The sequence below is a fragment of the Mixophyes fleayi genome, chromosome 6, assembly GCF_038048845.1.
Source record: "Mixophyes fleayi isolate aMixFle1 chromosome 6, aMixFle1.hap1, whole genome shotgun sequence".
Classification (NCBI taxonomy): domain Eukaryota; kingdom Metazoa; phylum Chordata; class Amphibia; order Anura; family Limnodynastidae; genus Mixophyes; species Mixophyes fleayi.
This window is the reverse complement of record NC_134407.1, coordinates 63,808,837-63,834,659: the sequence shown is the minus strand read 5'-3', so window position 1 is coordinate 63,834,659 and position 25,823 is coordinate 63,808,837. Positions and strand designations below refer to the sequence as shown.

General features: G+C 38.0%; 1 protein-coding gene across 1 annotated transcript in view; it reads left to right on the top strand.

Annotated features, from left to right (window-relative positions):
• ANKFN1 (ankyrin repeat and fibronectin type III domain containing 1) overlaps positions 1-25,823 on the top strand; it is a 396,769-nt gene that overhangs the window by 102,288 nt on the left and 268,658 nt on the right. The window contains exon 4 of the mRNA XM_075216743.1: positions 11,827-12,021. Within this exon, the coding sequence (XP_075072844.1) occupies positions 11,827-12,021 (195 nt within the window). The remainder of the gene's footprint in view (positions 1-11,826; positions 12,022-25,823) is intronic.

Genomic DNA, 25,823 nt, shown 5'->3' with positions numbered 1-25,823 from the left:
AGGCAATTACATTTAGCACACAGCATATTACCAAGACTATTCAGCAATTATCCCCATGTCTCTCCTGTTGACCTTAAAATCTTTAATTTCAGTAACAGTAATGTTTAAACTGAACTTTACTACAACGCTATTTGTGTTTGCTCTCCTGATTAATCAGTGGGAGAGAGGAGCTCATGGCAGACGATCATTACAAAAAGATTATCATTGTAAATTACCAGATCACCATGAAATTCTATTTTTTAACAACCAGATATTTCACGATGACGGACAGGTGAACCTGGACTGTATTGTTGACTTGCTTAAGATTTTTAAACATGTTTGTAAGTCAGGCCATTCCATTCCTACAACCCGTGAGCTACATAGATTAAAAGCGATGGAGTGGTCCATTCAGTGTTGTATGAGCATGCATAGCACGCAGTTTCATAGCTAATTTAGAGCACGCCTATCCTTAATACCCCTGTCCCTCACCATATATCTGTTGTCTAGTACATTATCCAGTTTATGACCGTTTTGATCTGGTTGTCATTGTCATCAATAATTGTCATTTTTGCACCTACATTAGGGCTGATCACTATATGTCCTTGTATACAGCTGTTGCTCCTCTAATTTTGAATCAAAATAGTTCATTAAATGTTGTTCATCTAGATCTTCAGAATAAAGAAACATGATTTCATGTATGTATTTTATGCCGATCCACTAACAGTAATAACTAAACAAGAGTGGATTAATAGATAGCTATCTGCCTGTATTATTCTTGCAAATATTATTGACTGCTTGAACAAAGTCAAACTGCATTTCAACAGAACCCAGCAAGAAAAGCATTGCACAATGATAACGAATAAGTGCAAAACAGTACGTCCTGCATAGTCATCTGTAGGATTGTACACTACTCACTTAACTATCCCACTTAACTTCCTACCTTATCTTCTGCCTCCGTTCCCCTACTCTCCCTCTCTCCCCTGCGTCTCTCTGTCTGTCCACCCCTCCCCTTAGATTGTAAGCTCCTCTGAGCAGGGCCATCTCTCCTCCTGTTTCCACCACTTCTAACTCTGCTTTCCAGCTACTTAGCCCTCCTCCTCGAGGGTCCTCCACCTCACGTCCACTCTCGCTCCATCCTCCCCCTGGGGGGTCTCCCTGTCTTCCGCGCCCTCCTTCTTGGGCCACGTCATTTGCAGATCCTCCCTTCCCGCCCTCTCTAGTTGTGCATTCAGCCTATTGAGTTACTGTGTTTACTGTTTACTGTACTGTGCTGTCTCCCATTGTATTGTAATTTGTTTGTCCCTGTACGGCGCTACGGACACCTTGTGGCGCCTTATAAATAAAAATTAATAATAATAATAATAATACTCAAAGCTTTCTTTGATCCTAAATTCCCTGTTCTCTAATTTTGGATGGTTAGATCTGTATGGATAATTGACTTACAGAAGTGTCTATTGCTCAGCCACAAATTATAATGGTATACAGCAGTGTGCAGCAAGCTTTCCTTCATGATGATGTGTTTGTGTGCATGTATGAAAACACATGAAAGGGTTAATAATCACATCTGAGCTTTGCTTATGACCTTCGGTATGTGACTGATCAGCAGTATTTATTTTAGGAGGGTACATAAAAGTGAGCACCCCCTCAGAGATGACTAATTTGCAATTTAATTTCATCTCGTAATTGAATAATTTAGTTCTTGTAAGTGATGAGGCTTAAAATAATATTTTAGTCACTTAAACCATTACACCATTTTGTGTGCCTTACCTGTGGCTGAAGTAACACATACTAACAGGTCTGTCTTCATCTGATTTTTTTTTTTTACTGGTCTACATAAAATAAGACGATAATAAAACATTGTAACGGTCAGTGGAGGCCGCCTCTGGACACTATACCTTTAATTTAAGGTAATTAAATTAACAGCATTTAAAGCTAATGTCAATCTGGGAAACTGCAGGAAATTGCACCTTTAGGCTAATAATATATCCAGCCTTTCTAACTGAGATTGTTTTCTTAAACTCAAAAGCTTCAGTGTCAGTGTATCTACTGCAAAACTATGCTCCATTATCTTGTATTCTTCCTTAACTCCCCCTGGGGACTTTGGACGTATATGCAGTCCATGAAGGAGGGTTTTTTTCCCCCCTCCCCGTTTTAGTTTTCTATTTATTTGTTTATTTTTCTGTCACGGATCATGACTTATTTTTTCCTTGAGAAGTGTGACACTGTTTAGAATCTATGATTGACTGCTGAGGCAACATTCATTAACCATGACAAATGTGTTCTAAAAACACAGTCCTAAGTGTTCTAAACAGCAGCAAAACGAAAAACGAAACTTTTATTTTATTCATTGACCTCATCTGTAAATAAATATAGCCTGTAGGGGGGCTCGTAAGGTAATCATAAAATTAGGATTCGTGTTTACTACAGAAGATGCAGGCAGGATGAATTTGAACACCAATGTTTTTGTGACGGTTGTGAAGTTTTCCCAAAATGAAATTATTCATTGTGTTTGTAAAGAGTTTTGAATATATCAAGGCTCATTTACTGACATGGTATAAATGAAAGAAACACATGTAACCCCTAGCAACAAATCAGATATCAGGTTTGGTAGTTGCAATGTTAGTAAGGCTACTGAAAACACATGCCTGATTGGTTTCAACGCATTTGTGCTCTATGCAGGATGGAAATAAATTATTATTTGCACCATTGCTACCTTGAGGAAACTGCAAAACTGTACTCCTTGAGCAGTTACTGGGAATTGATATATCAGTTTAAGTAAAACTGTAGACACATGGGGGTCTATGTATTAAGCTCATTTGGCACTTAAAAGATGCGGAAACGTCTGTTTCCGCATCTTTTAAGTTTAGTTGCTATGTATCACATGCCTAATGCAGGTGATCTCACAGAAATATCCCCCGTTTAGGCAAATACTGTGTAGAATCGCAGTCCTCAGACTTATATGGGGACTGCGATGTTCTGCAGTGCATGAAGCTTTAATAAGCTTTGCATGCTCAAACAGGTAACATCATCTCAGGTTGGCGTTACAAGTCTTTATCGATGGTATTCTGCTGAAGCCTCTCTGGCTTTGCAAAATCTAATACAGCGCTCAGCTGCTGATATATAGGAAACACTAATCGCACCGCAGGGGTCACTTTGCCGGGGATCCTAGTGTAGCCTCGCCATGGTGCATTGAAGCGGTTCATAAATATGCATCACTGCGATTTGCAGTAATGCATATTTGCTGGTACCGCATATTATTAATGCATAGACCCCATGGTAGAAGTAGAAATATTTTCTTCCCCAGCAATGCATAAAAAGTTTCACCCAGGCACAGAAATCTGTCACTGTTTCAGTAACAGAACCAACAAAATAGTAGGGTGCGCCAAGAGGAAGAAGGAAAAATAAAAAGTTGATAGGATGGCAGATCTTGTTAGTATCATATATTTATTAAAACATTAAAATCAAATTGTATATGCAACAAAACAACTTCATCAAAACATGACATATCATAAATTTCTAAATGTTCAATATGATATGTCTCTTTATAGATTGTATAAAGTTCCTGGCCAGTACACTTAAAAATAACAATTTAAAAACCTAATAAAACACATGTTTTGTAAATAAAAAACTATTATCCGCTGTTGAACAAACTGGAGTATTGTATAAAGGAACAATCTCACCCACTAGATGTAGTCTTCTGAACAGTGAAGATGTATTCTATCATGAGAGATTTTTTCCAGTGTCCTATTGTTAGGATAAAGATGCTGTATATCACTTTCTTCGCAATATTCACAATATGGGATATTTCAAAAACAATCTCTTCTAGGATTTCTCTATGTGTACTTAGGACCAGTGGCGGATCCAGGGGGGGGGGGGGGGGGGCTTGCTGCCGACAGCTGCAGACAGCTGCAGACTGTGCAGGTCCGTCCAGCAGTAACAGTGTGCTGCCCGGCTGCTCTGATTGTGTTTTAAACACAATCAGAGCAGCGGGACAGCACACTGTCACTGCTGAACGGACCTGCACATACTGTGCAGCCGCCGGCAGCCTTAGAAGTCGCCCCCTCCTACATCGCCCGGGGTATAGTAATTTCCTAGATCCGCCCCTGCTTAGGACACGATATGTTCCATTCTCCACGATAGCCAAAAGAGGAGATGTTTACCCAAATGTGTGTATGGAATAAATTCCTATTGACAAAAGTGATCCAAGGGGTTAAATATCATCCGTCAATTCATTCACTGAGCTTGCAGAAGTAACACTCTTAGTTAACATCAGAGATATATCGTGATGAAAACGTCCACTTGCCAGATATAAAAGTGGAACATTAGAACACGGTTTCAGTAACCCCTTATACCTGAAAAATGCTAATGCTGATCACTGACAATAAAACTCTACACTACACAAAACATTAAGGAGCCAACGGTTGGGGAGGGAATTGTTATCCCCAGATCTCCCCATCTGGGCTCCAAGAAATTGGGACCTGTCATTTGAAAGATAATTGTCCACTCTTTAAAATGGTACCCCCGCAGCAGTTATAGCCTGATGATCTTCACCCTAAAGTACAGAAAGTGTTAAGAAGTCCCAGAGATAGGGGGTTACAATGCCCAGTTCTCCCCCATCCTGGCTTCAATAAACTCATTTGATGTGGTAGGTTGTCTATTTTTAAAAATTATTATTCCTAAACATTTTATGCATTTAATTCAAGAAGGTACAAACTGGTAATCTCAAAGCTCATAGTATTTCTTCATTGTGTTTAGAACAAAATATACACATTAGTTTTAGTTCACGTTCTTTCAATTTCAATAAAAACACTTTTTTGCCCATTTTGAGTAGGTTTTCTTTGGGGAGTCAGGAGGTATAAGCAAACTAATGGTAGTTTGTGATCATTTAAAATTTTCTGAAATAAAACAAGGTATAATTGGAGTGGGTACTGCATAAACAAATTACTAACCTTGGTGTTGGAATGTGACCAGCCGAAAAACATGCCGAAATAGGCTAGGCATATAGGTAAGAAAAGCCTCAGTGGCAAAAGAGTGAAAAAACTGAGTGAATTCCAGGCAGCAGGTGACATATATTTGGAACAGCAGAGTAATCGTACCTGTTCTTCACAATGGAGGGCAGTTAATGGGCGATAATATTAATGCCCACCAGCATCTCAATAACCACTATTCTCACAGTGCAGTATGTTGATAGTTTCTAGCCCAGGACATGTGTATAATTCCCTCCACTCAGGCCATGGACAGTGTTACTCTGTAGAGATGCTCAAGTGTTTTCCACTGGGGTCATGATTTCATTTCCCGACCATGGCCTTATCTGTGAGGAGTTTGTATGTTCTCCCCATGTTTGCGTGGGTTTCCTCCGGGTGCTCCGGTTTCCTCCCACACTCCAAAAACATACTAGTAGGTTAATTGGCTGCTATTAAAAAATTGACCCTAGTCTCTCTTTCTGTGTCTGTATGTTAGGGAATTTATACTGTAAGCTTCAATGGGGCAGGGACTGATGTGAATGACTTCTCTGTATAGCGCTGCCGAATCAGTGGCGCTATATAAATAAATGGTGATGATGATGATGATGATGATGGTGATGATTTTCCATATGAACCTATAGTTTCAATCTTGATTTTGAGCAATAATGTTCGCTATTCGAATTTAAAAACTATTACAAATACCAAAGGCAATATTTTATGACTAAACATTATTTAAGATCTTCGCACTGGAACAGTGTTTGCAAACAAGATCTAACTGACCAATTGTACATTGACCTATGAACAAATTATTCGAGCATCTCTACTGTTCTCTACTGCTTTGATGTCAATGCTGCATACAGTGACATATTGAGGGGGTTCTTTAAGCATATAAACCTTGACCTCCTAATATGCTCATTGCAGCATGATTTGCAGGTGCATTGGACAACTATATTTAAAGATGTTGTTCAACATATAGTAGTAGGATTATCATTTTCAGCTAAATAAAATCATATGCATTTGTATTATATAGATTTGATTCTAGTTAAGTTAAATATTTGTACATCTAGCATCGAGTACAAATGTATGTTTACTGTGGTGATCAATCAGATATGATGCTTAGTAATTCCACTGTTAGATTGCTGAAAGCAAATGCCTCTGCAGGCGTGTGTGCTGTTCATAGTATCATGAAATAGTTTTATTAGACCTAAGCATGAGATCTAGAGACCAGAAGAAAAGACTAGGAGAATTCCCCAGGTCAACATTTCAAATATTATAGAGTGGCTCAATGACCATTTGCCTTTCTCAGATGAGGACGATTAGTTGTAATTATTTAGTGATTTTATTTTTTGACTATCACATCATCAGGTACTATCGATATACTGTTTTTATAGACTGTACATTAAATTACAGTGTGAGGTATTCAAAGTAGAGACAGCATTTTAAGCGTGTAAAAGCAGCTGATATGGTTCTTATCTATCAATCTTATCTCGAGCGCACACATGTACCTTGTCCAAACTTTACCCTGTGTGAACAAGCTTGAGCCTCATCAATCGGGGTGCTGAGTGAGACATTCCACAGTGTGCAGGTAATAATCCTCTGTCTCACCTTCTGTGTTATTTATTTAATGTCTGGGTTTTCTTTATCTTCTCTGCTTGAAGCATGTGTCAGACTTACTTATATTTTACAAGGCGGATGTATAATTTTGTAAAATCTGTACACTGGACTGTCATCGTGATGACAGATATGTGCTGAATGTGGATATCTTCTCTCAATAGCTAAATTGTCAATTATCAGTGCACCACGGATTACATAATGGATTGCAAGGCACTAAACGACATTAACATTTGTGAAAAAAAACTTTTTTGACATTTGGTTTTCTTTGCAAATATTGAAATACACTGTCTTATGCAGCCTATACTCCAGGCCCTGGGATCTAAGACTTTTACGAACAATACTAGATTTTAATTTATTTGACAGATTTCTTGGCTGGACACCAGTATAGGGCCAGGCACCTTATCAGATCTCATATCTTGATATATCTGGCTTGTGAAGATAATGACTAGAACACGGTGTTTATGCCATATATGGCCATGACCATTATCAAAATCTGTGTTTTTCGGTTTACAGCAGTTTCTTAAACTGTGAGCTGCCATGCCATAATCCCTCACGTCCAAAACCTATTACTTACCATGTAAAAATTTTAATCATGTTAAAATACTATTATTTTGTACTTGCAATCCCAATCTAATTTGCATATAAGAAAAATTTTTATTTAAAAGAAATTAAGCTAAACCATGATCTGCAAAGACACACTCATACAACACACTAGCAATATTGATTTGGCTGATTGTTAAATTTTGGGAGGCAAAACAATCTGATCTTTCTAATCAAATTGATTACAGATTTCGGATTTTAATATTTTGGTTTAAGCAATCAGATCATTTTGTTTGTGTGATGTTTATCTGCTCAAACAGTACAGTTTTGGTATGTCAGTTTAACTAAATTGATTGGTTATTGTATTGCGTGGGTTCATCATTCCCAATGTAAATGTAATATGATTTGACAAGATTTGATTGGATTTAACAGAAAGCCTGGTCAAGTGGTGATAGTCGTGTTAGTGGGATAATTTTGCAATGGCGAAGGTTGTCCTTATTGCTATATTATTGTTACAATACCTATTAACCTGGCTATTGCAATTTTGTGGCGGTGGTGCCAAAGAACCTGGCTGGGGGGCAGGGTGCTTATGTCTTCCTGGAACGGTCTCATAGTAGGCTGTCTTCGGCTGGGTCACTGGTCTACATGCCTTAATTTTCTTTTAAAATGTTCCTAATAGACTGCTGCGCTTATTCCCGCCCCCCCAGGCTAAAATTTGCTAGCAAGGCCCTTATCAAGTACCCATATGAATTTAATGTCGTCTTTTATTTAAACAGAGAATATTTGGAGCCACAGAGTATCCACTTCTGGATACATCATGGTATTCAGAAATGAATGCTTTTGTGCACATGCCATAAGAATGACACATCACTGGTCTTAAATTAAAGTCATCAGGGCATGCTTACATATCTCCTCTAACCTATGCCATAGAGCCCTTCTGATCCCCACATTGGTCCATCCTGATAAAGTGGGCATTATCCTGGGCTACAAGGTCATGGATAACACGTGTCGGGTGATAGATTTTATTTCAACAGCTAACAAACATTCTACCTCTGCTCTGGTGGTGTCTCTAGATGCTGAAAAGGCCTTTGACAGGGTTTCCTGGTCAAAGATATTTGACATGTAGGTTTAATACAAAAAGAAAAACGAAAAATGCAGCCCAACTTTGTCTATCTACTTGTCTAAATTAACCATTCTATCAGCCACTGTTTCATAGTGATTGCAGCATGCTTTGCACATAAAACTTAATTATTCATCTTCCTCCTCCTCATCCTTCCAGCAGAGTAGTGCTAGCATACAATGTCAGGTCATTCACAAGCAAGCTACTCTTTTTATTGCAGGTTTCACAAAGAAACATACTGGTGTCAATCTGATGGAAAAACTCAGGAATGTCATAGCAAAATGACCGCTAAGACTCTCCTCAGGATTCCTCATTGCCGATAACAGAGCGAACATTGTGTATGCACTACGACTGGGTGAACTTCAACACGTATCATGCTGTGCATGTACAAAAAACTTGGTGGTGCAGAATTTCTTAAAAAAGTAGAAGTCGGTGCAGGAGATATTGTCTGTGGCCCATAAAATCTCTTGGTATTTTCATCATTCAGATACTGCATGTAGACTATTGCAGCAACTTCCAAAAACATTACCTGCCATGCCAACAACTGGAGCAAGAGGTGGTAATGAGGTGGGATTCCACACTTTATGCCATGCTAAGATTCATAGGGATTGTATCTTTTATTAAACTGTCATATATTTGTGCCATTGCTCCGTCACTAATTTTAGCCGGCCAGTTCACTGTAACCTTTGGACAAAATTGGTAAGAATTTTGTCAGTTGTGAAGAGCTCTTTAGAAAATACACTGATCAACCTCAACATAAAAACCACCTGTCTAATTTTGTGTAGCTCCCACTCGTGCCACCAAAACAACTCTGACCCTTTGAAGCATACACTCCACAAGACCTCTGAAGGTGTCCAGTGGTATCTGGCACCAAGCCGTTAGCAGCAGATCCTTTAAGTCCTTTAAATTGCGAGGTGAAGCTTCCATGGTTCGGACTTGTTTTTCCAGAACATCCCTAAAATGCAAAATCAGATTGAGATCTGGGGAATTTGGAGGCCAACACCTTAAACACTATGAGCCTGAGTCATTAAGGAGAGTAAAGCATAACAATGGAGTAACTTTGCACCTGAGCACAACCATGTTGCATTGGAGGGGGAGGTAAAATTAAAATGTGGGACAGATTTATAGTTGGGATACGACATGTCCTAGATCAACTTTAAATTTCATTGTAAGAATAAAGAAATTAAGTATTTGTGTGCTAGATGAAAAAATAGCCAGTATTTAACTTATGTGCAAAAAAATAAACTAATTTGCAGCTCTTGCATTGTAACATGGTTTGTCTCTGAGAACATTTACTCTTTTTTTTTGCTTTACTTTCCTTAATGACTCAGGCCCTATGGGTCTGAGTAATTAAGGAGAGCAAAGCATAAAAAAGGAGTAACTTTGCACCTGGGCAAAATCATCTTGCATTGGAGGGGGAGTTAATTTAAAATGTGGGGACAGATTTATAATTTGGGTAAGGCATGTCCTAGATCAACTTTAAATTTTAGTGTAAAAATAAAGCTAACAAGTATTTGTGTGCTACATGAAAAAACAGCCAGTATTTAGCTTTTGTGCAAAATAATAAACTAATTTGCACCCCTTGCATTGTCACATGATTTGTCCCGGAGAACACTTAGGGCTAGATTTACTAAGCTGCGGGTTTGAAAAAGTGGGGATGTTGCTTATAGCAACCAATCAGATTCTAGCTATCATTTTGTAGAAGGTACTAAATATATGAAAGCTAGAACCTGATTGGTTGCTATAGGCAACATCCCCACTTTTTTAAACCCGCAGCTTAGTAAATCTAGCCCTTAGTCCTTTTTTTGCCTTTCTTTCCTTACTGACTCAGACCCAGTAAATTTAATTACTAATTTATACATTGACAATAGTACTATCAGCCCACATCACACTTTGCTGACAACTTTGGCATTTGTATGATAGCTCTAGGACTGATTTTGAGATTTTACCACCCATGTATGATGATCTTTAAAGTCTGTAGACAATGAAATTCTTGTTCTGAATCGGTTCGGCTTCAAATCTTCCATTGGCTCACTTTCATAAACTTTATATAAAAGCTTTTGGCAGTCAATCTGAACAATTTCACAGCCATAAGTAATTCACAGCATCTTGTTTCAATATTATGCAGTCATGCATTGATCTTCACTTGACATTTAATGTGGTGTCAGTAATTTACTTACTTGCAGTTTCTTGATTATAATCAAAGTTTCAATTGGAAAACAAAAACACCTTTTTTCATTTTTTTACATGCTTATTTAAACGATTACAAACTGACTGAATGACATTAAGTACAAAGGAAACAGCTCTTATAATCAATTTTTATATAACAAGTAAAACCAGTAGTTTACATTAGTCAGTCAATGAGACTAATTTAACTACAAACAGCAAGGCATAACAGTTTGATAGGATCACTTAAAATAAAACCTAAACATAATACTATTAAAGAAAAACTACAAAATTAATGTAGCATATATACAGAAGTCTATACGGCATAACCCTGCATTAAACAATTGTTCTAAACAGAAACAATAATACATCATGTTCTTCCCCAAAACAAGTGGCAGTCTTAGAAATTTGGAGCTTATGACAAACTGAACCCACCAAAGTTTAAAATGTGGCTCATACAACTTTACTACTATATCACTGAATGATATGATGTAGTATTTCAGGAAAATGTACTTACCATATAAGCAATATTTTATTTTAGTACTTCTATATTTGATTTTTCTGTATTTTATCTAATTACAAACACAGTAATTATTAAATGTAAGCAACTATCCTATGTTGAGGTACAAGAGTCACATGTTGACAAATCCTGCATGGTAAGCTTTAAGCTCCCCTTTTGAGCTCAGTATGATAAGGTTCAACCCCCCTTTTGAGCTCAGTATGATAAGATTCAACCCCCCTTTTGAGCTCAGTATGATAAGGTTCCATACTTCCTTTTGGTTAAAAAAAAAAAAAGCCCCAGCCAATCTAAACTAATCTATAGCTAAACTAACCTAAAGTTAAATGAGTTAATATAAAAAAATAAAATTGTACTTTCTGTGGTTGTGTTGTTAATCAGGTCTGCAAATTTTATTTAGGCAAATAAATGAAATGTTTTTCAAAGCTAAGGCACTGCATGCTGAAGATGTAAACAAGTTTCAGGTATTTCAGGCGCAAACCACCAGCAGATTTGAAGGGAACAATTTCCCAAAATGGCTAGATTTGTACTTAACCCACTAATATAATATTTGTTACACTAATTTGTTCTTTTACGTTTAGAATTGTTTACCTAGTGTTCTTTCCATTTTTTAGTTTTCAGGGTACAACAGTAATTACACTTCTGCAGCATGAAGGTTGTGGGAGTTGTATGATGATGACTCAGGCCTTCATAAAGATCTCAATCTACCTTAATTATAAGTATGTAGTTCTTTTGTAATTCACAAATGGGTCAACTTAAAAATAAATACAGTCGGAGAAAAATCCACAGCACTAAGTTCTCTGCAATTTCATTTTTAATGTGATATGATATGGACTGGCTTCTAGTTCTAGAGCATTATTTGGTATCAGATTCAGCTAGTTTATAAACCCATATCAATATTATTATTTCTGTGGTTGTCTGTGCAGTTGTCAGCTTGGAAACCAGATCCATGCACCTGAGCACTCTGGTGGAAGAAGCCCAGCAAAGAATGAGCGAATTGTCTGCAAAGATACAGAATGAGGGACTGGGGGTAGACAGCTCCGATAAAGAGAAACAACTCAAGTCCTGGGAGTGGAGATATCGTTTGTACAAAAGGATGAAGACTGGTTATGATCATGCAAGTGAGTATTTTTCATAAATTCTAATGTGAAACTACCAGAATGTCATAAGGATAGTAAATTGCACCACCTCATTACATTATATATAGTATATTAAAGACTAGAAAGTATTGTGGTTTATGACAAATATTTAAATGGAAATAAATTAAATCTGGGGTGCAATAGGGGTGTGGTCAGATTGTGCAAACAAAAAGACATTGATCCTCTGCACTCACTAAAGACTTTATTATTGCTATTCTAGCTATTTCCAAAACAGGGAATTTTATTTTCACATATTGCAATACATGTTAAGATGATCAATCCTACAATAAGTAGTAACATGATTTAAAACTGATTTTAACATAATCATTGCTATACTTTTTAACTGAGTTTAGTCTTGCCTGCTGTGATCATACCAGGACATTAGGGTAGGCACCCAGAGGAAAGTCCTTGTATCTAAGGGTTTGGGATCACACAGGTAAACAAAAGGTGTGGATACAACTGTATCATTATTACAAATAATCGCAAACAATAGCTTATATATATGAATCAATGTTTTAAACAACACACTGTGCTCACTAGTCTTCAACCATAACCAAGTAACACCCCGGTGTTCAATAACCCAAAATCGTTTATAAAGAAAATGAGTTTTCTTTACCATTCCAAGTTGTAGCAAAATTTGAATGTCCTGGCCAAGCTGTAGATCTGTTTCCTAGGACATTCTGATCCCAGCGGCTTCGGCCAAAGCTCTCTAACCAGTTGGTAGGGACCTGGACGTCAGTCTCCTTTCTCCAGCAGGCTCACCAGGTGACCAGATCTGCGAGCAACTCCCGATGAAGCATAGATTCCTGGCAGTAAGTTGTATCAGCAAAGTTGGGCATCAGAAGCAGGAACTAGGTCAGGAACAATATTGGAGCTGGTAAGAGACAAGACTCTTAATACCAAGTTCAACAGAATCCACAAACAATCTCTAGTCTGCCTTATAGGCTCGATTAAAGTGTATATTTTTCCCACGGTGGTAATTCTACACTGCAGGGTAGTCCTAAATCAGCTTGGTTCAGGACTGGCCGGGATGGAAAAATGGGTTTATGATCGGCAGAGATGAGAATTCTCCCCACATGTAGCCCTCCCCTGCTGAGCTGGTGCCTCCAAGTCTGTCAGAGTCCAGTTGAGAATAACAGTGGGCAGAATTTGTTAACAACATTCCTAATCTCAGTTGATTAAGAGCAACTCCACATTTTAACCCCTTACAAGCATTTGTTATGCTGCAGGGGCCATGAAATTGGGTTTTCACCATTTGTAATCATTAAAATCAATGGGATGAATATCTGCAACCCACTTGGATTACTTAAGAATACTTTGGACATTCTTACATTAATCCTCACGCTGATTGTTCATATCCCAGGGTTACAAAGAAAAGACAATCAAGGAGGGAACATAAAAACAATCTTTTCAGCAAGCAGTATATATGCACGCACTGTACTATACAGGTTATTAAAATAATTCTATTGTTTTCAAATAAGCATTGCCCAAGCGGATGTATTGTGTTTACAAAGCACAAAGTAATTTATTTTAGCAGATGTAAATTTAGCAGTTCAATACATAATTATAATACAGTACAGCCAATACCAAAAGATAAATACATACCGCTGCGCTCACTTGCGCAAGCTGCGCTCCCACTGATATCTTCGGACAGTACTTCACTGCAGAATACTGTGGTCAGAGTAGACTGAGGCCGGTGCCAGTGAGAGCTGTTATTATATACACTCAGTGTTACCATGAGAACAATGCAGATGGTGTGGCTTGCTTCTATTGGTCCAGGTATCAGGAAGGTCCAGAGTGCTGCAGGTCATAGGCCAGTTCAAACCAAAATATCCAAAGGTGGGGGTCATCTCTCCGCGGGTTGTGCTCTGAGTTTTTCGCCAAGAATCCAGTTACAACTAGTCTATTAGCATTTTATAGTCAGTATTTCTTTAAACATTTATTCCCTAACGTCGCTAACTAGAGTATGCAATGTGCGATCTCTTCGGTGAAGGAACCGAACAACTGCTGATGAATGGGGGATTAAAATGATACCAGACATGACACGTTTTCCTGTAACCTAAACATTAAATAACACTAAAGTGTACATATAATCATAATATATATATACTGATAATCAACTAAATACTATCTGCTCACAAATCACTGTGGAATGGAATCAATATAAATATGAAATATATAAATAACTAAATGTTGTAGTGCGAGTGTGTCCGTGTGTATTTTACCGCGTGATCGCGCCATGCCACGTGAAGCGTGGCATACTGAGTGCAATCGCACGATAAAACAATATTAACCAATATACTTTCGTTCATCCAATTATACGACTTCGACAAGGTCCAAAATCACAAATCGGTAAGGTGATCCAAATCAGACCCATTTTGTCACACCTGCACACAACTTTCCCCAAGCAATTGCAGTTTTTAGACACCTATGGAATCACTTGCCACACACACACACACACTTGTTTTTATTACATCGTGAGGACCCATGTCTGGAACATGCCTCTTAGGGACAACCCTTTCCTAATGCCCTATAAATAGGACAGTCACATGGGTATGTTCAATAGCTGTTTGTCTCCACAGTTATCACTAAGACTAAAAGATTGACATTTCACTGCCTTGAGAGGACAGTTTCATGTATTCCAGCCATCTGAGGATATCCATACACATGCATACTATGCCATGGCTACTACAGGTTATAGTCATGGTCAACGACTGCGCACCGATTCAACTATTTTTATTTCTCTTTATAGCTGTTATGTGGTTCTCTGTGTAGAATTTCAGAGCTAACCAGTTTCGATCTCTCAGTCCAAATGGCTTGGTAATGATGCATTTGACGTAATTATGCTTTTCAAGGACACCCTGCATGTCTGAATAAATTATACAATGTGCTTCTCCACAGCTTTGACCTCCTCTCTGTCCAAAGTTTATTTCTGCAATACTTTATCACTTGAAAGGAAGCAGAATTGCCCATTACAGGTGAATCTGTGAAACACAGAAAAAAAAATATGCTTTGGGGAACAAAACAGTGAGCTACACCAAACTTTGGAAGCCTTGGCTGTCCTTTAGTCGTATGTTGCCGGGTCCTTACATTGCCTCCCTTCTGAAAAAAAAGTATTCACCGAATGCATACCCACGTGGGCAGGCTTTCTGTTCTCGTTCAGGGGATTGCTCATCCTCTGACTCGTCCTTCTCATCATCATCAGCTATTTATATAGCACAATTAATTTTGCAGCGCTCCATAGAGAATGCGTTCACATCAGTCCTTGCTACATTGGAGCTTACAATCTAAATTCCCTAACATACACACACAGACAGAGAGAGGCTAAGGTCAATTTAACAGCAGCCAATTAACCTACTAGTATGTTTTTGGAGTGTGGGAGGAAACTGGAGCACCCGGAGGAAATCCATGCAAACAAAGAGAGGACATACAAACTACTCACAGATAAGGTCATGGTCAGGAATTGAACTCATGACCCCAGTGCTGTGAGGCTGACGTGCTAACTACTAAGACACTGTGCTGCTCTGTTTCTGTATTGATTCTAAAGAAAATTGGATATAAAATGAACAATTTAAAAGGTAAAAAATGTAATCCTTATATCAGATTTGATCATAAAGGTGCATGCAATTGGTGCATCTAAAATGTGACAAAGCAGCTGGTCTTGCAAACATGTAGAAATTTTTAGTGGCCACTCCACATTCGTCACGTTTCACTGCAAAAATTTCCATTGCACTTTGCATTTTTGCTTTTAGCAGGATTGGATCTTTCCTACCTCATTCTCTTTGGATTTTAATGCTTGTAAAATTCCGGGAGAGCTAACTCTCAAGCTCGGAAAGTGCTAGAGCAACATCTTCACGTCTTCAATTGAATAAGATCACCATTGCCAGGCAGCTGATGATATCAGCTCATTCCATCTTGCCTCATATATCTTCCTGATTCTGCATGCATGTTCCACTATAGCAGTGTAGCCCTGAATCAGTGCTTGGCTATTCACAATGCTCAAAATCATTTGCAAGCCATGACCAATCTTCAGTGCCAGCAATGGCACCTTAAATGTACTGGTTTCATCATCGTAGCCAGCTACCAGCTTCACGGTATTTACTACATGCAGAAGGTTTGATGGAATGGAAATATATTTAAATTTATTCAAAGTGGTTGATGTTCTGGCATTTAACAGTAGCCTTCTCATTTCTTGATGTTTCTGATGGATATACTCATGTTTGCCAACATCTAATCCGACACGCTTGTAGCGATGCTGCCCCATCTGCATGATGCAACTGTTTTTTTAATTGTGAATAAAATGTCCTTTTGTGTCATGTCATTCAAAAAGCTTCCAGAAGCCACCAGGTGGAACAGGCTGAGCTAAGTCACACAGAGGCTGGATGTTTTTGCCTGCTTTGGAATTTTCACACCATTGGTATAGCCCTAATTTCTTCATGTGTCGCAACAGTTTTTTTTCTTGCAAGCAAGCCTTGGAAAACAGCGCAGTTTATAAAATCTTTGGGTACCATATCTTTTTCTGGTTGTTTGCATGGAATCAGAATACCTGATCCTATCCTTAGTACCTCAGAGTTCTGTGCAAATTTGCATCTATTGTGAAATTGCATGCGCCTTTTCTTCGAGTGTTTGGGAAAGTTAAGTGTACAGGCAACTTCAGTCTCATTACGGGGAACATGATTTATGTACCGGGCTATTTTTGAGAAAGGCTACTCACTGTACAAACAGTATATATATATATATATATATATATGTGTGTGTGTGTGTATATATATGTATGTATGTATGTATATATGTATGTATATATATATATATATATATGTATGTATGTATGTATGTCTGTGTGTGCATACAGTATGTGTATGTGGGAGGTGGGATAAGTGTTGACAGGGTGAATGAATGATTTAATGGGCGCTGGGAAGGTGAAATGAATGGGTAATTCAGTGCAGGGGGGGTTATTATGTGCTGAGTGAGGATGTTACTGGGTCAATTGGTTGGGGGGTGTTGTGTGTGGGAAGATCTTCAATTTTGGTAGCTGATAGAGTGGATGAAAATGTTATTTGGGTGAAATGATGATATAATGGAGAGGAATAGGTTAATGGGAATTGATGGATTTTTGAGGGAATGGTTTCATAATTAATTTGTGATCATGTATGTTAGTGTGTGTATGGGGGGGGGGGGCGTCCTACAATCTGGCGACAATGAGACCGCTGCTAGTGTTCTAAGCTATCACAATCATTTGCTCTCTCTATTCCATTGTTGTAAAACTTATAGAAACAGTCAATGGGAAGTGCAGCTTCCCTGTCTCGTGTGTCTGCTAATGCTTACTGCAAACTGTGTTAGCAAAATGAGTGGGATTTCTAGGAAAGAAAATAATATGTTTGCAAGATGAAAATGCATGCAGAAGAAACATGAAGATAACTTCATTTTTGGTAAACAGAAACGACCACAGTTGGCGAGTTCAAATAAAGCTACTATCGCTTCATCTCCATTTTCATTCCACCCATCCCCATTCACTTTTGTGTAGAAGTTTATTGGGGACATAACACAGTCTTTGCCCCCCAAACAGAAACTGCTACCTCTGCCTCCCCGGTTCCTACACCCCTGTCCCCATCCACAGGTGGTCACCCAATGGTTTAATAAGCATGACTTTGCTATCACTATGCATGGCCTTCGCAGTAACCATAGCTGAACCCAATTAAGCATTTGTGGCATATTCTGAAACAATTCTTCAGACAGCATTTTCCACCACCATCAACTAGGCATCAGTGAGTTTTTTGTGGTGCTGTATCCCTCCTGCAAAATTGCTAGACATAATGTCACAGGTCAGGCGATAGCTCAATGACCTATTAAGTAACTTTATATTGTTTCATTTAAGCTCAATTAATCAGGCACATAATTTTTAGTGAATATATAATTTATTGATCTGAGTACTTCTTGGAGCACAAATATTCTGAATAATTTGCCTTAGAACAACATCAATTTACATTATCTCTATCTTTCTTTTTAAACAAGTTAATTCTAAAAGCATGATCACATTTATCCATATCCTTTTAACATACACTGCCAGTATTTTGATGGTTGGCAGGACTGAAACATGCAGTACATGGAAATCCAATGCAATCATCCACTTTCTGATATATTTCAGGATTTTATGTATGCATTGCAAGTTCCATTTGTCCTGAATGCGAAGTGTCTCAGAGTCCACTAATTAGTGGTGGGTGAGAGAAGCTCATCAGAAAGCATGCTGTGTCCTGTCTCACTGGGTGGTCCTGCCTGGCAGTAGATAGATGCTGTCTCCAACTCCCCCCTAACAGGCTATTACATGGGAAGTTTAGGACGGAACAGGCTCCTCAGTGATTCAATTAAATAAGTGACTCGTCCATTTTCTATGCTGCTTAAACAAACTTTCTTTTCTCTCCTTCTCTTCCATTCATGACATGACTCCGATATTTTAAATTGGCACATCACGGTAGCACCATCCCTCTTCTCCTCTTAAGTGGGACAATGAAATCCTTCAGTCCCACTTCACACAGTAACAGTAGTTTATTTTATTGTTTTTTTTAAAGGTGACACACTTGTATTATACTGAATTCTTAGACTATATGAATTATTTTAGTTTTACAGTATCCTGTGTATATATTACAATATTAATACTCGACCTAATAATCTCCACGAGCCTTTATTCTTCACTCCGTTTGCTGATCTGTGTGTTGACTACCTATGTTTGAGTCTTGCCAAGTATAAGACAATTATTTTATGCAAAGGATTGTGGCAGAGTCACATAGAGAAACACACATACAAGAACATAAACTGTCAGCTGTCAGAGAATTCAAGAAGTTCAAAAAAATATTTATTTGCTTCGGGTCAGTTCATCTCCCAGAGAAGCTTCCATAGTCCATTTATTTACTCCCAAGAAAATAAGGATATGATGAAAGTACAAGCAGAGAATCTATGTCAAAGATTAAGTTCATTCAGGGATTTTTTTATCTACTAAAAATTTTTCCATGGCTCTCACTAGTTACATAATACTCATAGGATGAATGATTATGTACTTTGCACATGACAGCCTAACACCATTTGCAAGTAAGCATTTACCGCCAGCACCCATTAAGAAAGTTATGATGCTTTGCGGTTTATGGAGTCATTAAGGCGAGTAAAGCAAAAAAAGGAGCAAATGTTCTCTGGTACAAACCATGTTACAATGCAAGGGGTGGAAATTAGTTTATTATTTTGCACATAGGTTAAATACTGACTGTCTTTTCATCTAGCACACAAATACTTGATAGGTTTGTTTTTACACTGAAATTTAAATTTATTCTATAACATGCCTTATACCAACTATAAATCTTTCCCTACATTTTAAATTTACCTCCCCCTCCAATGCAACATGGTTTTGTCCAGTGGTAACATTACTCCTTTTTTATGCTTTGCTCTCCTTAATGACTCAGGCCTTATGTCTTAAAACTCTTACATGTAGATTTATTAATTACTGCTGTCCTAAACACTAAAAGCAGTCTGTAGCATACAGTTGGAAAGCCGCTCCATGAAACCACTGCTTTTTTTATAATGTTTATGTAACAACATTTCAGGTGATCAGAAACTGATATGTAAGTCAAATATCAACAGACAAACTTGATTCAATGATACAATTCATTCATACATACACCCATTGGTAGTTTTCTGAGCCCAAATTCAGATTTAGTATAACTTTTTATAGAAAACCACAAGACAATGCACTGAAGTTCATGATGTGGATATAGGGGGTTCATGAGTTGGATGCATTAGCTCCCTGACCATAAGCAGGAAAATACACCCGCATGAAATATTCATTTATGTGCATATGTTTAGTGGGATGCATCCAGCTATACATCACTTCAGGAGTAACAAGTGTGTATACTTATGTCCCACGACAGTGTAGAGAAAACATAGAGAAGGTGTAGAGATGTAGCTTCACAGTGTTAGTAGTAACTGCAAACTTTGCATTTCCATATCTGTGCACAATATTATAATGTAATGAAGTGTCATATACAAGATTTGATCACGTCATGACAGTTACCATATAGAATGTACTTACATACAAATTGAATTCAATTAAATACAAACCTTTGTTGTGTGTCCCATTAAAATCATATATGCCACAGTCCAAATAGAGATATTAATTAAGTAATGCCAATAGGTGACTGAAAGATGTAATACAGAAACCATATTAAGATTTAAGTACTATCAGCAAAAGAGGTCAATCCACAAACAGCCAATCAGAAGTGACTAGCTAGTGCTGCTGATCCTTGTTATCGTCATTGCGTCTCGTTGCTGCAGTCCTCCAACTGCCTCCTGACAGGTGTGTCTGTTACTGCATCCAGTTCTATTTCAGTTGTAATTACGTGAACATGCACTTAGTGTTGTCGGCCTGTGCTTGGCTACACCTTCGTGTCCCTGTTCCGCCTCTCCAAACAAGAAAAGTCGTAAGTATAAAAAGCATCGAAAGCTGCATGTAGATATGAAGTTAGAAAATTTGACTTTAATGCAAATAAAGCAGACAACTCTACATGAGCCCCATAATGTGCATGCATTTTGAAGCTTATTATTTGGCTTCCATATATATTCAAATAATATGGTATTAAAAGGGAAAGTGAGATATAGGTCCAGAATACAGCAGCAAATACAGGAATTTAATTTAGGAGACTCCCTTACAGCATTTTATAGAGTTTTTATAGAGCCTTTTATTCCTTGATGTGAAAGGATTTGGATTTTCCTTACTGACAGATGTGCCAAAAACCCAACTGAAAAAAATCAAAATGGTTTAAGTTAATGAAGGTCCTATAGTGGAAGAAGGGTGGGCTTTGATGTGGTGCTTATACTGTTTCCACCAAGCGCATTCTCCAGTATATCTGCAAACCCAAAAATGTAGACTCATTCCCCTTTCACTCAGATGTTTGTGAAGACCGGGAAGCAGAAGTGCACCTTGATATGTACTTGGCAAAACAATTAGTTTGGTATATTCTAATGAAATGTGTGTTTCTATTCCTTGAAATTTTTCTATTCATGTTTCATAATCAGATATCCTTAAAAAACTATTTATATTTATAAAATATATTGTTAATATGTCCAACTGCAAAGCCAATCCTTTCATTCACTGGAAGCAGTAGCATCTAACCCAAGACCTTGTGGTGTTGTTATTATAGGCCATTACACCTAATCTTTAAGCTAAAATAGTAAATATAATGCTTACATCAACAAGAATATATAAGTAGAAGTATCTACATTGTATACCAGCCTTTGACCCATCAAACTATACCAAGCCTTTTTGGAATTTAAAACAGGTGGAATTAAATGTGCTTTGAAGATGCTTTTACTGCTTTACAGTTGGAAAAACCTGCCTGGAATCCCAGGTCATGCTGTAATAATTTTCTGACTCGTAATGAGCTCCAGGCCACAACACTGTGGCATTGCTGGTTCATTTCAGTCTGCCACTAATCAAGGTCAAGGATCTACCTGTTTTGTTCATGTCTAAATTATTCTGATCCATAGCACTCACTTCTGCCGGTATTACTATGTTGCTTTGCCTTGTGTCTCAGATTCTAGTCTACTGTGCTGTATTCAGGATCTATTAAATATTGTCTTATAGTACAAGCCAACACGTTACCTCTATGCAGACAATGCATATGGAAGCTTTTATTACCACCGTTTTTCTGATTACATGCTAAGTATCCAGTTAGTTCCATTTCCAAACAGAAGTAACACTGTCAATTGTATCACTAAATTCAATAAATAAATGTTGAATGTCAGAATCTGTGAGGATGATGCAGATGTTTTATAACAAATGTCAAAGTTATTACTTAATTTCTTTTTTCCTCAAGTAATGTAAGAATAATGGTGGCATGTGATTTTCATGATGATTGTATAGTGACATAAGATACCATATAGACCAACATTTTCTATATCCTTCAAGGGTGGTGTTAGGTGGGTGCTTCTGAATACTAGCTGTCTTCCAGTTAGAAAAATGTTTTCATAACACGTTATCGCTCCTTTGCTAACACATCAAGTAAAGGGGAAATACTCTTCCTTTGCCACATGATATGAGCTTTTATGCTGTAAAGAAGCTGCATGCAATATTTTCTGACTGATCACTCCCTTCTGACCAAGAATGGTTGGCAACTTTTGGCCTGGGGAACAGGAAGTGACCTAGGCTCTTCAACTAGCATGCAGCAAAAGAAAATTGTGTGTGACAAAAAAGTCTGAGTGTGGTTTACCTAATGTGGGCAGGGCTGGGGTAACACAGGAAGCGCTGTAAGCTAGGTAGGTGGGCACCATGTTTCAGGGGTGCCTGTGCCAAAATATTTTTTTTATGGTGTGGGTGGATCGGCAAGGTGCTGGTCCAACCTTCTTTAAAGAATAGAGGGGGATTTGGTGGGTGCAAGAAACATGAAGCCCACTTTCGGTGCTTCACTGCACATGCACCAGCCTCTTCTGTGCATGCACAAAGCATGGGAAACTTTGAAGAGGGTTTCACCGCACATGTGCCACCCCAGAGCTAGGGGGTGCCCAAAATCCCACTACCTGCATTGAATGTGGTATGGTTTTATATAGCTAATAAAATATGTAAAAAAAAACACCTGACTATTATTCAGTACAGAAACTATTCCATTGACTCTCTCTGTAATGCAGAGATAATTCTACGCACCTCTATACAATACCCAGAACATCTTAATAAATAACATTACAAATACAATACAAAGAGCAATCTAACAACAGATATATAATACACAGAAAGGAAGTAAATAGCAATGGTTACTCACACCACCAAACAAATGAGTTGTGCACTGTGGATAATATCAAATACAATAATTTATTAAGATATAACAATAAAAACCTCACAAATACTGTGGATTCACAATTAATCAAAAAACTCACACTTATGGCTTAAATATGAAAAACCCAAAATATAACAATATATAGGTGCACCTATTCACTTCATTAATAGATATTCAAAGTTCAGGACGAATGTTCATATACAGTCAAGTCCATAAATATTGGGACATCGACACAATTCTCATATTTTGGGCTCTATACACCACCACAATGGATTTGAAATGAAGCAAACAAGATGTGCTTTAACTGCAGACTGTCAGCTTTAATCTGAGGGAATTTATATCCAAATCAGGTGAACAGTTTAGTAATTACAGCGGTTTCTATATGTGCCTCCCACTTTTTAATGGACCTTTTTTAATTTCATTTCAAATCCATTGTGGTGGTGGTGTATAAAGCCCAAAATATGAGAATTGTGTTGATGTCCCAATATTTATGGACTTGACTGTAGGTCATACTAGTGATATCATTTTCTTGAAAGAACTTTCTTCTGTTTTTGTTATATAATACACAGAGCATTCTAGTGAACTCTATACAATATAGAAAGCATTATAGTGACAACATACTATACAGAGAGCACCACAGCATAATACAGAAAGCATATTAATAAACAATATATAATAGAGCATTTTAGTGACCCATATACAGTAACAAGAGTAGTCTAGTGTTTTCTATACATCAGAGAGTTTTCTAGTGATCTCTAGACAATACAGATAATATTACTATGATCAGTGTTTGCCTTGGGTAGTAAGAGCCCACCCATGGAATGCAATGGTAGGGGATCAGAAAATAGTGTCTTATTTATGAAAACATATATTTGTAGAACTTGTTTTGAAGATATTATTTGTTGTTTGTCTTCCTTTTCCTGCATCCCACTCCACTTACATGTGATTTCTTTATCTTTTGTCGATCTCTGTGATGCATATATTATTCCTGGCTCCACTTTTTTTTTATACCCAATTATTTCCTTGTCTGTGCCCTTATCCTGCTTCTCTGTCCTCCATGTCTGCTGCCAATATTCAGTCCCCACAGGTACCTGCAGCTTGGAGCAGCAGTGTGACCTACTATGTCCTGGGTTAAAGCTCTGCCCCCAGCCCTCCTGTGCAGTTAATCTGAGTCAATTTAACCAACACATGCCAAATGTTTCTTATTTTGAGGAGAGTCCATGCGAATGGTGCAGTTTAGCCTTGCATCCTGCACAATTACGGATCCTCTCTGTGTCTGTAGGTGGGTTTGTCCAATATTGACAGTGACCTCTACACAATATACAGCACATTCTTGTGACCACTAGCTAAAACACAATGATTACAAGTGGCTACTCTTATCTGCTTACCTTGTTCTGGAGATCACTAAAACAAGTGGTCGTCAAAATCACTGGTGGCTTTATAACGCTGCCCACTCCAAATCTCTAATGACTTTACAATGCAGACCACCTCAAATCTCTGGTGGCTTTACTATACTGACCCTATAACTATGGTAGCTTTATCATAAGACCCTTATGGTGAGTGTCTTATACAGACTCCTATAATTGTTTTACTATTGAAATGATAAAATACAAACTCCAGATCTCTAGTGACAATCCAAATCTATTACTGACTCTTCCTCATGGCACTCTGAACAGGAAGTTTGATGGTGCCCGGTTCTCTGATTGGTGGATACTTCCATTCATTAGCCAATAAGTGTGTGAGGAACTGATTACTGGGTGAATAGAAGCCTGTTACACAGTAACTATATAGCTGCACAGTGCAATGCAGTACCCGGAGAAATAGGCAGAGGATGGGCCCCGGCTGTGACGATTATGTAGTATATCTAATGACTGATTGTTATTTTCTTTTGAATTCATGTATGACAATGTATATTACATGTAACCTTGTAATGTAATATCAACGTGTGCTTTGCTAACTGACATGAGTTTAAACCTATTCAAGTGTCAATAATCTGTTGAAATTAGCCAGACCAGGGAGAGATAGGTATCTCTGAGGAGTTTGAAACCCCAAAGCTGTGAACCATCTAGCCAAGTAGAAGGAGCAGAGTTGAGAACTCAAGGCCCTGTGAACATTCCCGATCTCAGGACATACCTAGCTCACTTCCTGTGACATTTGGGAGATCAATCTGTAATTATTGACAGCTAAACTCCAAAGGTGGGGGGTGAGAGCTATGTGAAAAAGGGTTTAAAACTTTCTGCTTTAGACATTACTGTGTGCATTTTCATGAGGGGGTCTATCAAGACTGAAATGTCCCATTTTCCTCAATTGTGGTCCCCCCCACACCAGGTCCTAACTAGTAAGTAGTGACTCTGATTTTTTTTCCTATTTTATTTTCTGAAACTTATTTGTGCAAATATATTGCATGGTTTGTTATTAATTTTTGCAACTAAGCCTTGGAACCATTTTTCAGATTAAATAAATTTAATCTAGTGTGTTCTCCGTCATCTTTGTGAATTTACGAAGCCCAGGGAGTGTCATGCTACATGTTTATGTGATTTAATTGTGAAACATTAATAAGTGGATTTGGTGAACGTAAGGACACTATAATAAATCCTTTGTAGTGGCAGAAAAAGTGTATTCATTACTAAGTGACTAAGGTAACGCAAGTTACGGCCAGCTGTTCAGATTGCTGTATCTGGGACAGGCTGGGCGTTCGTGGCACTGGAAATTCCGATTGTATGTAAAACACAATAGGAGTATCTGGGGCGCTTCCTATGCCTGTCTCTCTGCCACCAGCTGTGGCCCTGCTAATAATAGTGGTGTCAGCAGGAAAGTGATCGAAGCAGTAGTATTTAAGCCATGTATATGACACAATCCTAGGGCCCCTTACTCGCTGGAGTTAAAAATCATGCTTTCAATAGCATAAATTTACAGTAGTAAAAACATGTAAATGACAGTTGGTTCCAATCACCCCACACACCCACCCACTTG